This window comes from Hyperoodon ampullatus (genome assembly GCF_949752795.1).
Source record: "Hyperoodon ampullatus genome assembly, chromosome: 1".
In the NCBI taxonomy this organism is placed as follows: Eukaryota; Metazoa; Chordata; class Mammalia; order Artiodactyla; family Ziphiidae; genus Hyperoodon; species Hyperoodon ampullatus.
In genome coordinates, this window is record NC_136914.1 from 192,593,875 (window position 1) to 192,607,778 (window position 13,904).

The window sequence follows — 13,904 nt, forward strand, 5'->3', positions numbered from 1 at the left end:
CTCCTGGCAGGAAAGAGCACTGATATGGCCATGAATGGGCCTTACTCTTTACCTACTAGACAGAAGAGCAAATGCACATCAATTTGTTCTGAAGCCTCAAGAGCTGCTAGCCCTGGGAATTCCACATGTGTTTGGCTACTGGCTTTTAAGAGAAAATTCAAGTTGAGATCGAGGTTATTTTCAAAACTTAAGTTTGAAAAAAGAAAATTTAGGGTAAATTATACTGACTGTCAATAACTGTTACCAAGAAGGCACCAGATTATAGACACAGGGTTCTTTAAATCACATCTAAGGAGTAACTGTGATATTTCTTAAATAGTGATTCTTACAAAAATACATACTTGATTGAAATGATGGGTTCTCATGGAAAATTAGGTAGCTAGGCACAAGTCACAATATCCAAACTGTAGGTGCAGTACCACAAGGACAAAAAGAGCTCCATGGGCATTATTGCCTTGACACCCCAGTCACAGTAGAAAGTCTGGATTCCTTCTAAGAAAGTTTGTCTTCATTTACATTTAACATGGCACCTCATGCAATGTCATTAGTTTCAGTCTACCCTAGAAAGCTAGTGTGGTTTAATGGGAACACTGTTTGGTTTGCGTGTCATCTGAATTTACCGTGTTTTCTCTCTTTATATTCTTTTAAAAGGCTTGGCTCACATTTCTAGTTTCTACCTTTCATCCACACTAATAACCTTTCTTTGAATATCAGGTATTTGTATTCATCAAGGTGTTCAACAACCAACTCCAAACACAGGCACCTGAAGACACTGGCTGACTTAGAAAGAAGGCAACTCATCATCTGATGTGTTGGTATGAGTGAAAAAGGACACGGGCTTTATATGACTGGAAAGTGACAGGTGACTCCAGACAAAGAATCGGAGCTGAATGGAGAAAGGGAGCATGAATTGGCACAGCTGGAGCACTGCAGATAGGAGGAAAGAATGCACGGTTGCAGAAGAACACTTTATTGACATCCTTAACCTGCTAACCACTCTCTAGTCTAGTGATTCGCTCATAATCAGATACATGTTTCTTTCAGCAGACACACAGCAAGATCCTCAGCAAATCAGAGACCAAAACATCATTTTTTAAAAAAACCCAACAAACTTGTAGTGAGGAATTTTAGGAAGAAGTAGAAGAATCCAATTACTGAATGTTCATGCCCTTAAAATTGATTCCAAAAGAATGAAATAAGCTGCACTGTTCATTTCACTGAAGTTTTAAAATTCTTTTCATTCCTCTTTTAATAGATCACACATTCTAACAATGTTAGCTGTTAAGTTCTGTTTTTTCAGTTGACTTCTATAATAAAATTGGAGTTGGTCAACAGAAATGTTGCTACTAATCTAGGATGCAGTAAAGTTACACACAACACCGAAACAAACCATTTAAAATCATATGCTTAAAAGAAAACTGATATCCTGTAACGATGTGGCTTCCTAAAAATAAAAATGCTTAATGGGAAAATAGGGTATATGAGAATAACAAGAAACCTAGAGTTACAGCTATCACAGTAGGAGTAACAAAATTAAAACAGAAGCCATTTGCTTAAATCAGTGATTCCCAAAGTGTATTCCACACACTCATGTTCACTGCTGACCAAAATACAGGCACACCTCATTTTCCTGTGCTGCCCTTTATTACACTTTGCAGATATTGCATTTTTTTACAAATTGAAGGTTTGCAGCATTCCTGCATCCGCAAGTCTATCGGTGCCATTTTTCCAACAACATTTGCTCACTTTGTGTCTGCGTGTCACATTCTGGGTAATTCTCCCAATATTTCAAATTTTAAAATTATTATTATATTGTCATGGTGATCTGTGATCTTTGGTGCTACTATCGCATAAGGATTATTACCCACTGAAGGCTTAGATGATGGTCAGCATTTTTTAGCAATAACATATTTTTTAATAAAGGCATATACATTTTAAAAACATAATTCTATTGCACACTTAATAGACTACAGTACAGTGTAAACACAACATTTATATGCACTGGGAAACCAAAAAATTTGTGTGATTCGCCGTATTGTGATACTCGCTTACTACGGAGGTCTGGAATGGAACCTGCAGTATCTCCGAGGTATGCCTGCAGTTTAGATCAGTGGTTTTCTAACTTGGATCAAAAAAAAACCTTTGGCAGAACAACTCTGGTTGGACAAGGAAGATCTGGGGCCCAGAGACTTGATATTTCATTCCCCTCCCCCACCTGTGGCAGCCCCAGAAAGGGCTCTCTAGTAACCTTCCGTCTCCTGTAGCACCTTTCCAAAACTACTGGTTAAAGAGAGCTTGTAAGGAAGCTTGGGCATCCACACAGGATTTGTTGATGATTGCAAATCAGTGATCATTAACTGGCATTTACCGATAACTGGAATGGATAGGCATTATTGCACATGTGACAGATGCCAAACGTCACAATTTGGCTCATCATTCAAAGACAACCCAGATCCTTGGAACCCCCAAGTTTGAGAGAGTGTACCTGTGATATAATTCTTGAATTTGTTAAGTGTTAATGAACAAAATTATAAATATCTCTAATTCTGGAAAATGCTTAGCTTGTTGTTACCTTGAGACTAGCTCTACCAATTCAATGGCTCCTTTGGGGAAGCAGTTTGTAGTTTCTTAAAAATTATACCTTTCTCAGGAGATCACCCTCTTAAGGGTGAAACCAGCTCAGCCGAATTCTTCATTTGTCTCAGATAGCTCTGACAGTCCTAATGAGGCCATGGGGCCGGTTGTGATTCTCATGTGAGCAAGTAAGGTTAGTGCTGTATTCTCAGTGAGAAAATGTATTGACTAGCGGCAATTAACGTACACACCAAAGCCTATATTCTGGACATGAGCAGGATCAGTCAGAATGTGTGGTTCAGGGTTTCTTAACACCACTAACTGTTAACATTTGAGGCGTGATACTTTTTTGCTGTGGAGGACTGACCAACGCACTCTAGGATATTTAGCAGCATCCTTAACCTCTGGTCACTAGGTGCCATTATCACTGCACCTCCAGTTGTGACAACCAAAAAGTGTCCCCAGACATAGCCAAACGCCTCCTGGGGGCCTCAATCCTCCCTTCCCCAGTGGTGAACCCCTGATGTCTGCCCATCACAAGTCATGTCAATACAGGAGAAAAGCAGCGCTCTCCTCCTAACGGGTGGGTAGAACCGCAGAATTTCAGTACTGGAAAAGCTTGTAGAAACTAAGAAACAACTCACTCACTTCATGGCACAAACAAGGAAACTGAGGCCCAGAGAAGTTCCAGGATATCTTCATCTATCAAAAACAAGGGTTTCAATACCATGTTTCAAAGCACACACCACACAACACTAGTTCCTTAAGTTGTTCCTCCAAAACTGGGTTCTGTGGTCCAATAAGCTGAAGAAACACTTCATACCAAATCTTCTTATAAGTAAGGAAAACCTGTTTAATTTTGTTTATACTACAATTTCTCAGACTTCTGACCCTGGATCTTTTTCCCGTGTTGAATTCCCATTAACAGGAAGCTGAGCCCATGTGCCCTTGGGGAGTGTGTACATTAAGAAACATGGTACTCTGCTCTGCTCTAGCTGCAGGGCTGTTTTCCTGTCCACTGCACTCCCAAATTCCCTGTGAGGTGTGCTGGCTATTCCAGTTTGCAGCTGAAGCATTTACCTGAAGGTAAAAAATCTGTAAACCCCATCTGGCTCACTGATTGGAACGACTATTTCAAGCAATTCTTCCTGTGCTAGGCACCAAGGTACTTCCAGAAAGAAGCCCTCTTTGACCATCCCAAGCATCCTTCCACCTGGATTCTACTGTGCTTGTGGTCCCTGCCATTCACCTGGCACTTAATATGTCTGCCTTTGGGAAAATTTCTGGTATGTGCAACACTTTTTCCCACAACCTGACCAGTTTCCAACCAAGGCTGTGTTTTATTAAATTTTCTATAAATCACCCTGTGTAACATATCCAATAGATCCTTTTTGGTTGGCTGAGGAGGGTAAGATCTTTCTTTTAAAAATGTATTAAATATAAATAACCTTTTCAGAAAGTGGTCTTCAAGGAAGAGGCCTGGGTTTAAGCACAAAAAGGTTCTTCTAGTGGAAACCACGTTTACCTGGTCCCTGTAACTCTTTTATAGTTGTCCTTGGAGTACACTGCTAGGATGCTGACACCTGAGCCCATGTTCACCAGCAACATAGGGTACGGGTTATCCAGACAGTACGGCCTTTTTTGACACAATTCGGGATTTGTGGGATTTTCAAAATAGTAACATTCCGGCTTGCCGTTGAAGCCAACAGAGTCAACGTAAAGCAGGCCCTGAATCAGACAGTCCAGTTCGTCCAGTTTGTGGAGCTGAAGGTCAGCAATCTGAAAGAGAAGGAGCCCTTGTGAGAGAGACCTCTACCACCTCAGGGGAAGCCCCCGGAAGCTTTCAGCTGAACTTAACATGTGTCATGAACAGGAAAAGCATGGAAACAACCCTCAAGTACCACACTGTGAAATCTTGTTGAGAACCAGTCATTCCACTGGAAAGGCAGCCTTTACCGGACGTTGTGTCTACTCATGGTGCCTGCCGAGAGACAGGACCCTACCTGATAGCTGGCAAGGCAGCCACTAGCACGTGGGGTGGGCAGAAGGGTTGCCCCTGAAAGTTACGTCCATGTCCTAATTTTCAGAACCTGTGAATGCTGCCTTATTTGGAAAAAGGGTCTTTGCAGGTGTGATTCAGTGAAGAATCTTGAGATGCAGAGGGCATCCTGGGTTATCTGGGTGGGCCCTAAGTCCACTGACAGTTTCCTTACGAGACACAGGAAAGATCTGACAGACACAGAGGAGAAGGTCGTGTAAAGACGGGAGGCAGAGCCTGGAGAACTGCACCACAGGCCAAGGAAGGCCGATGGCCACCAGACGCTGTGAGAGGCAAAGAATGGATTCTGCCCAGGAGTCTCTGAAGGAAGTGTGGTCCTGCCAACACCTTGATTTCAGCCCTCTGGCCTCCAGAACTATGACTGAGTAAATTTCTGTTGTTTTAAGCTGCTAGGTTTGTGGTAATTTGTTAGAGCAGTCACGGGAAGCTAACCCAGCATACTTCAGGGTGAGGCGAGTGAGAATGTTCTGAAAGCAGAAAGGCTCCTACACTTCTTGGCAGGATACAGGGTCCTGAGGGAGGCATGTGAGCCTGGGAGCTGGGGACAATCTCCTCTGAGCCCACACAGCCCAACTCCCCTTTTCCCAAGCCTGGGCTTTGGAGTTCGACAGACCTGGCTTTGAAAGCTATAACTCCAACACTTACCTAATTGAGGGATATGGGGCAAGTTACTTAACTTCTCAAGCCTCAGTTTCCTCCTCTGTAAAATGGGAATAATACCCACAGTGCAGTATTGTGAAGGTTACATGATAATAATATATGTAAAATGCTAACACAGGGCTTGGCAAGTGCAAAGGACTCAAAAAATATTGACTCTTTTATTAATAGCTGAGGTGGTCCCAGAGTGTCCTCTCAATGCTCCTATGAAACAAAAACTCCTATTCTCCTAGGTACGGGGGAAAAAAGTAAAGGGGAATCAGCTGGCTGAGGGCTAGCCTTAGCGGAGCATGAGTGCTTTGCCTCCTCAAAAGTTTATTCACGATCCTCAAGAGTGATTACTGTTGGTCAAAAAAAAAAAAAAATCTAACATTCACCAACATGAAACTGAACCAATGATGGAAGATCATTTTTAAGTTCTAATTTAAATTAAAAAGAATCTCTTTAAGAAAATAATAACTGGTATTTATTATTTACTATATGCCAAGCACCTGTACTAGATCATTTACTTCTCATAAAAACCCTATGGGGAGGTATTGTTATCCTAACTCTATGGTTAAGGCTCATAGAGCTTAAATAATTTTCCCTAAGTGATACAACTAGCAAATGCCTCCTAATAACTCGCTGTTCTTCTCTTGTCTTCATTCATAATGAGTCCTGCTTCTGGGATCTGGAAACCACCTACACAACTACTATACTTAGATATTTTGCCCCAAAAGCATCATCTTCATTATAAAAGATAATAGCTAGAAGAAAACTTCTGACTTTTTGACACTCACCTGAATGTCCCATTCAACAAAATCCACTGAAGCTATACCTGCAGAGCAGAATTAGTTAGAATAGGTTACCAGCAAGGTGGTAGACGTTTTCTTTTTTTTTACATCTTTAAAAATATGGAACGCTTCACAAATTTGCGCGTCATCCTTGCGCAGGGGCCATGCTAATCTTCTCTGTATCGTTCCAATTTTTAGTATATGTGCTGCCGAAACAAGCACTAGATGTTTTCTTGATACACAGAAACAATCATTCTAAGTGACACTTGGTGATAAAGTACATCTATCTCATAAGTGATTTTGAACATTTCATTTTTCACCAAGTGGAACTTTTGGGTGAGATGCATGTCATGATTCACGTGTTCAGGGGGTAACACTAGAGGTATAAGGCTATCTGGAGACCTAAACACTATAGTGACACAGCCACGTAAACGTTATCTTCTCATCCTCCGGGATTCCCTGTCCCTATCAATGTCTTCCAACGCACTCACAGCGTGGGTCACATTCTGGCTTGTTTTTGGTTCAGTGGGTGCCCCTGAGCACCACGCTCAAAGGCCTGTCCATAATAATGGCTTAATAAACATTTCTTAAATGGAACAGGGAAAACTGTCCCCTCCTGGATCACCACAAACTGAAAAGTAGCGATTTCATCACCCAGTCTTGGGGCCATAGGTTCACTTGCTTAAAAATTAATCGGAGGTCCATCAACAATATTGACAGCAGTGCCCAGAACCAACATCACAAACACGAACAGTGACACCGTCTGTTCAGGGGACATCCTGAAACTATGTTCGGGAAAAAGAAAAACCTGTCAGGGCAAGTAAACAAAGCACGTAGCTTTGCTCTGAAGGGAAAGATCTCACCTTTCCCCTCAAAATCACTTTCAAATAAAGTGCTAGCAGCAAACAAACATCTCTTCTATAACATTTTACTGAGAGATGGATATTTCTGAAGCCTGAGGAAACAGAAATATTAGTCACTTTCATTGAGACCTATGGAGACCTCCCTCAAAGGTCTTTTCCATCCAGAAATAGGGACAGGCTCACAAGTGTAAGCGATGAATCAAATCATTACTTGGACAGTATGTTCAGATCCCAGCTATGGGATCTTTCTTTGGGTTTAGTTTTCTTTATACCAGGGTAACAAAAGCAAATGCTGCAGGAGCCAGTAAAGCAGTGAAGTCCCTTGACTAAATGTTAAAGTAACAGAATGATGGGGATTGTGGCACACAAGACAATCCACACATATTTAAAATTCACTGCAGCCCGCTGTTGCCATGTGGTAATGGGGGCTTAATGTTGCCAAATGATTCTATTTCTCAAGAAATAGAGCTCAAGAGCTGGAAACCCAGATTTTTATGTGAAAACTTCCAATTTTTAAATGCTGGCAGCTAGTTTTAAGTTTTTAAAAAAACATCAGATCCAGCAAACATGCAGATGAAGCTTCAGCTAATGTGAACATAACCTTGTCACCAAGGCGTGCTGGTCAATGTTTAACAATAAGCTCTCTGGGAGCAAATGCCCTGGTTTATAGCATTTACCAATTTTCATGGTATAATCACTCCCACCATAGCCAACTTCAAGCTACCAACACGATGTCACTAAACACAGCGCTGGGAAGATACAATACGCTCTCATGCACACAGTGGACTCTCGTGAGCCAGTAGGAGCTGACTTCAGCACCCCACTGCTTGTGACTCTCCTTAGCACTTTTGGGAAGTATGAGTTCTGCCAATTCCTATGTCATTAAGCTTAAACTATTCCCCAGACTTAACACCAACAAACCAAACTTGCCCTAAGGCTCACACTCTGTAAATAACGGAAGTAGGGGAAGAAATAAAGTAAAAAAAATAATTTTGTTTTCAAACTACTACTATGATAAACTAACTTTACTTTGCCTAGTCCCAAAGTCACCCAAGCAAGCATGGGTGCAGTGGGGTTCTCAAATTTTAGGTGCCATCAGAATCACCTGGAGGGTTTGTTAAATCACAGATCGCTGGGTCCCACTCCCAGAGCTTCTGATTGCATGTCTAACAATATCCCAGGTGATGCTGATGCTGCCAGTCCTAGGACCACACAGACTTTGGAGCTGAAGAGCTGGGATTAATGCATGACCCCACTCCAGTACAGTGACAACAGGCCTTCAATAAAATCACATACTCTCCCCAATAGCAGCCGCCTTGGCTAACCTGCAGGGCTGTTTTCAAGAATCCAGTGAGATGGCTGTGTGAACATGCTTTGGAAACATGAGTTACATATGAATTTTATATAAGAAGTAAGATAATTCAGGTCTTCTTATCTCAAGTTGAAATACATTTGGAAACATCATTTCCAAACCGAAAACTCTAATTTCTCAAAGGAATCCAGTGATTCCCTGTATGATGAAATTAGAAAAAATATGGATTCTAAACACATGTTCAGGATACAACTGTAAGAGGTTCTCCTTATGTGCTTCAGTCTGTCAAAAATAAATACTATTATGTATAAGATGGCTAAACAACAAGGTCCTACTGTATAGCACAGGGAACTATATTCAATACCCTGTGATAAACCATAATGGAAAAGAATATGAAAAAGAAGGTATATATATGTATAATGGAATCACTCTGCTGTATAGCAGAAATTAATGCAACATTGTAAATCAACTAGACTTCAATAAGATAAACTTAAAAAGTAACTAAATAAATAGCTGAGTAAACAAATCTGGTAAAAATCATCCCAGGGGGGTCCATACCTACTCTCTATGGACCTACCCCAAACCAGTTCCATCACTCTCCTGTGCTTGAGAAATGAGTCACCAAACCGTTTTGCACAAAATGAATAAAATACACATCTGTATGATACCCCACACTTCCCAAGGTGCTTTCGCTGACCCTGGCTCCATAAATCATAATGGAAGTGGCAGAAAAGGTTATCTTATTAAACCAAGAACAATTTGCACATAAAATGGTTGACTCTGAATTATAAATTACATTCGGGGCTCTTTTCTCCTCACACAGGACAGCTAACTGAGACCTGAGAGACAGATGAATTTCAAATATGTTCTGTGAGTGAGAAAAATAACAAAACCTCAAAGATGGCTTCTTCTTCCTGGCACCCAATGATAAAAGGGGTACATGAATGGCCAAAAGGGTCGAGCCAGAATGAAGTGGAGGATGACAGTATCTACAAAGCTTATGCTCCTGAAATATCACAAATCAGTTCCTGGATTAATAATAGGAACCCAGCTAATAATGAATGGTCTACTTAGATTTAGAATTTCACACATCCACAATTACCTTATTATCCCCTCCTGATGATTTTTCCACCATTATTAACTTTTTCGGTTGTGTCCTTGGAGATTTCTGGCTTAATGAAGGCCAATTCTTAAGTCCTCACACCTTGAAAAAAATGTAGTGAAGCAATAAGAGAATCTTTTACTGTTCCCTAAATCTCATGTAAACCCAGTAAGATTGTTGTTATATCTTGCTTGTTTAGAAGGTAGGTATTTGTTTTCTTCTAAAAAATGAAAAGAGTCACTTCTAACTTCTAATAAATGTTAGTCTTGGACTGAACAAAACTTATAAGGAAAAGTATCTCTTGTAATGAAGAGCTAAGTGGACAAAAAGGATGACTTTTTTCTAAAAATTTTTTATCATTAGAATACTTTGCATTCTAAAGAGGACCCCTGTTGAAGTTGGGAAGTGTACTTGTGGATGAAAATATTAGATTTGGTACATAAAATATTCTGGTAGGTTCTTTAAAACAACACTCGCAGAACATAGACAGTGGGGAGAAACACAAAGTTAAATGAAATCTACAGGATTAAGTGCCCTGGTATACAACCACATGGGAGCCTCCCCTCTGAGAATCACTTTCTCAAATGGTAGGATTCTTCATTGGCCTACCAATCTCTTGTAGCCTATGTTGTTTAAGTTTTTCTTTTGTGTTCCATTTTGTTGAATCATTAATTTTGAAGGCAAACTTTTGCCAGCCAGAAGTTTGTTTGTGACAGTGATCCTAAAATGTTGAAGGAAGGAAGGAGAGAGGGAGGGAGGGAGGGAGGAAGGAAGGAAGGAAGGAAAAGGGGAAAGGAAGAAGGAGGAAGGAAAAAAAGAAAGAAAAAGAAGAAAGAAGTGCAGCTATGTTCAATTGAAAGTATTCTACACAGGGGTCTAGTTTAATGCTTGTCTCGTGGCTTTGTAACTCTTTCTTGTACATTCTAAATTGATGAAGACTAGTTAACATTATCTACGGATTTAAGTACATTTACTATATATGAAAAGGACACAGTCATCAGACATAATAATTGCTAACTATTCAGGGTCGGCTGAACATCATTTAGATAGCCCTAGTCACTCAGGTTTTCAAAATACATGTCTGCAAACTTGTATTATGCTCAAAAGAGTGATTTTATATAACAATGACAGGACTTTACAGGTATGTATATACACTGCTTTATTATTTGTCAGATTGTTTACTACATAGTAGAGTAGTATATATTGAACCTTTACAACTTAGTGTGCACCTTCAATTTCCCATTCTGGAAAAGGGAAGAGCTTGGATACATTATACCTAAGGGCCTTAGCACTTACTAACCCTAACTCTTCCCCACACCAGCCTGGTTTGCTCTGTTTCTTCTTCAGATTCCTACTCCAATGTTACCTCATCACACAAAGACCCGCCCAGCACTTCCTATCCCCCTTACCTATTTCTTTTCCCCACTTATTGCCATTTGATATACTCTATATCACTTATTTGATTATTGACCATCTCCCTGCACTAGAATATAAGCTCCAGGAAGGCAGGGGCTTTGTTTTGTTCATAACAGTACTTGTTGCATTGATAGAGTATGATAAATACTTGTTGAATGAGAATGAATGCTTAGGAAAGAGAATGATAAAACCTATTCATCCTCACAAACTTTGGAAGGATTAGGGCATATCACTTACTGACAGACGGGCTACAGGAAGAGATCTGTCTTCAATTGTCTTCACTTTGGCCAAGACTGAGCATGGAAACAGAAGGCAGGCCATATAATACTTTCTTTTATAGAGGGCCAGGCTGTTAGGCAAATACTCCAAACTTGCTCCCTGCACCAGTCTGTTCATTAGGCTCCAGAAACCCCCTGAAGGAGCAGAGGCTTCTTTACCTTGGCTGTAATAAGATATGACCTTTCTCAGTTCAGAAACTTGAGAAACACAATTGCTCGTGGCCAACACAGATTGAGTAACTTTCTGGAATCCAGGGCATTACCCAAGAGGAGGGACGGAGACTTTGAGGGAGCTTGCTTAAATGTCCCAGGTCACCTTGGTACACTTCAGGCTCCCTAGTGAAGATGGACACAGAGGACATCCTTGAGGGACCTGGGGAGCTCACAGCACTAGGGGTGGGTCAGCATTTCCTGAATCAGAATTGAGCCGAGACCCAGCTCTTACCTAGGGGACGGTATTTAGCGCCTCTTCATCTCTCTTTAGCTTTAGTTTCCTTATCTGCCTAAACACCTTACTGCCACTTTCTGAAAATGATGAAACTGAGGCCCACAGGAGGGACATGTCTTGCCCAGTCACCCAGCTAGTTAAATGCAGAAACAGTACTAGAATTCAGGATCAGTGCTTTTTCATTTATGAATTTGAACTTAATTTTCATGCCCCTGGATCTCAACTTTCTCAGTTTCAAAACTCTTCAATCATTGGGTCCCTTTAGTGGGAAAAAGATACCATGGATCATTTAAGTAAGTGGCAGTGTCAGATTCTGCTGGCAAGGGAAAGGGGACACAGGAGGAAAAGCCAAAACCTGAATATAATCAATCTGACTTAATCTAATGCTCTAGGGCTCTATTGCCAGCTCTTGTAGAAACTACTTATCAATGAGATAAATGATGTTACTTTTGATGATGCAAATAAAATTTGCAATTATAGCTTTATTAAGTACCATGAATAATGCATTGATTTATTAATTTATTCATTAATGATAAACTTTCTGGCAAGACTAATCCACAAATCTTCCAACCCTTCCTTCTCCTATGTTCAATCACTACTGTTAATTTAATTTTCTTCATTTTCTCTATCTATTGTTTCTCTTTCTTCTCATTTTATTCCCTGTGAGATGAAGCTAGACAGTATAGAGATTATCTTGACTGTAGAAATGGGGAAATTGGAACACATAGGTGTTAGGGATTGCTTAATAAAGAGAAAGTTAGAACTCCATGTCACTCATCCATATCTTCCACTTAGCCAACTTTGTCAAATCTAAATAAGCAACACTGCAGTCAGGATATAGTATTATTCTTATTATGTAGAGCCATACTCCCTAAATCATATTCATCAATAATGGAATTCACCTCTAAATAATGTCAAAGATTTCATGTTTGTTTGTGAGCAAAACTTCTGAAGGACATTCATAAAAAAAAAATGATACAGAGCAAATGGGTAGAAAGAAGTAATCATTTTTAGTAAGATGTGTAGAAAGCCTTTCCTGCAGGCCTCAATCTATATATCTATGAAATTGGCACAATGATTATGTTTTTCATGAAACATAAGAGTCTGTAGAAAACTAAAATACTTCAGAAGGGGATTTCCATCACCTTGTCTCTGGCATATTGTGCAGAAGTAATTGTAACAAAACTGATGAGGAGGATAGCCAATATTTATTGAGCACTAATTGCCAGGTACATATTATCTCATTCAATCCTTCATGTAACAACCCTGTGAGGCAGAAACTATTTTTATTCTCCTATAGATGAGGAAACTGAGGCACAGAGGGGTGAAGTAAGCTTGTCCAAAGTCCCAAGCCTAGTGGTCAGGTTCTTCCATAAGAGATGCCATGATCACGGGCATGGGAGAGGTTTTCTTTCTTTCTCTAAGAGGTGGTTTTGTTCTTTGCAGGGGGGTAAAGCGGACCTACCGTTCTGAAGTCCTCTTCGAACTTAAAGGCCCCGCCTCCCGTGGCACAGAGAGTGGTGTGCAGGCTGGAGAAGTTCTTCTCGCTGCCCATCTGGATGAACCTGTGCATCGCACAGCTGGGAAAGCGGATGAAATGCAGGTTCCCCTTCCGCCCACACATGGTCAAGTTTTTCAGTTCCAGGTGAACGTCTCGGATCCCGGTTTTGCCGTAAGCCGTGTTCGAAGTCAAGTACTTCCTGATGCTCTTCAGGTTCTCCACTTCCTCCTGCTCCTCTTCAGCTGTAATATCCTTCGGTTCAAAGTAGACCAATTTAACCAGCGTCCCACCGATATCCATGCCGAACCACGGGAATGCTAGCGGACAGAAAGACAGAGTGCCCTTGAATTCTGGACAAAGAAACGGGGCCGTCTTTGAATAGTCAATAATGAAATGCAGTGGTGTTGCATCTATAGCTGCATTTACCATGCAGTTTACCTGAATTCGACTATAGGTGCCTAAAAGAAGAGACAGGTGAGGAGAAATTCACACTTTAAATGGTGTCCATGATTCTGCCTACATTTCATTCAGAATCGGCCTCGGAATTGAATATGAGATGAGAATAAGATTCCCTAAGCCAGTCTCAATTCCCACGTGGTTCTCAGGGCTCCAGAATCTCACCAAATAGAGTTAACTCCAATACTTAAAGATACATATTTTGCATACACTCTGGCTCCCAAATGCTATTTTATCAGAATCTCAGCCAAAGAAAACAGTGATCTGTTCTGATGCCAGAGGAAACGCTGGCTATGCTAAGTGTACCAAGAGATGGTATGTTGACCTCTACGCCTCACGGTGTCTTCCTAGCTCATTCTTTAATGATCATTTTTACAGCATTCAATTTTTGCCTTCATGAGCTGACTTTATATGACATGACTCCACTGCTTTAATCTACAGAACAAATAGGAAGGAGAAAGGAGA

At 40.7% G+C, this 13,904-nt stretch overlaps 1 protein-coding gene across 2 annotated transcripts in view; it reads right to left on the minus strand.

Annotated features, from left to right (window-relative positions):
• The window catches only part of PANK1 (pantothenate kinase 1), a gene marked incomplete at both ends in the record, with an annotated part of 69,447 nt that overhangs the window by 14,840 nt on the left and 40,703 nt on the right, over positions 1-13,904 (minus strand). For both annotated transcript variants that reach the window (XM_079706084.1, XM_079706085.1), the window contains 2 exons: positions 4,100-4,353; positions 12,948-13,300. In XM_079706084.1, coding sequence (XP_079562210.1) covers positions 4,100-4,353; positions 12,948-13,300 — 607 coding nt within the window. The remainder of the gene's footprint in view (positions 1-4,099; positions 4,354-12,947; positions 13,301-13,904) is intronic.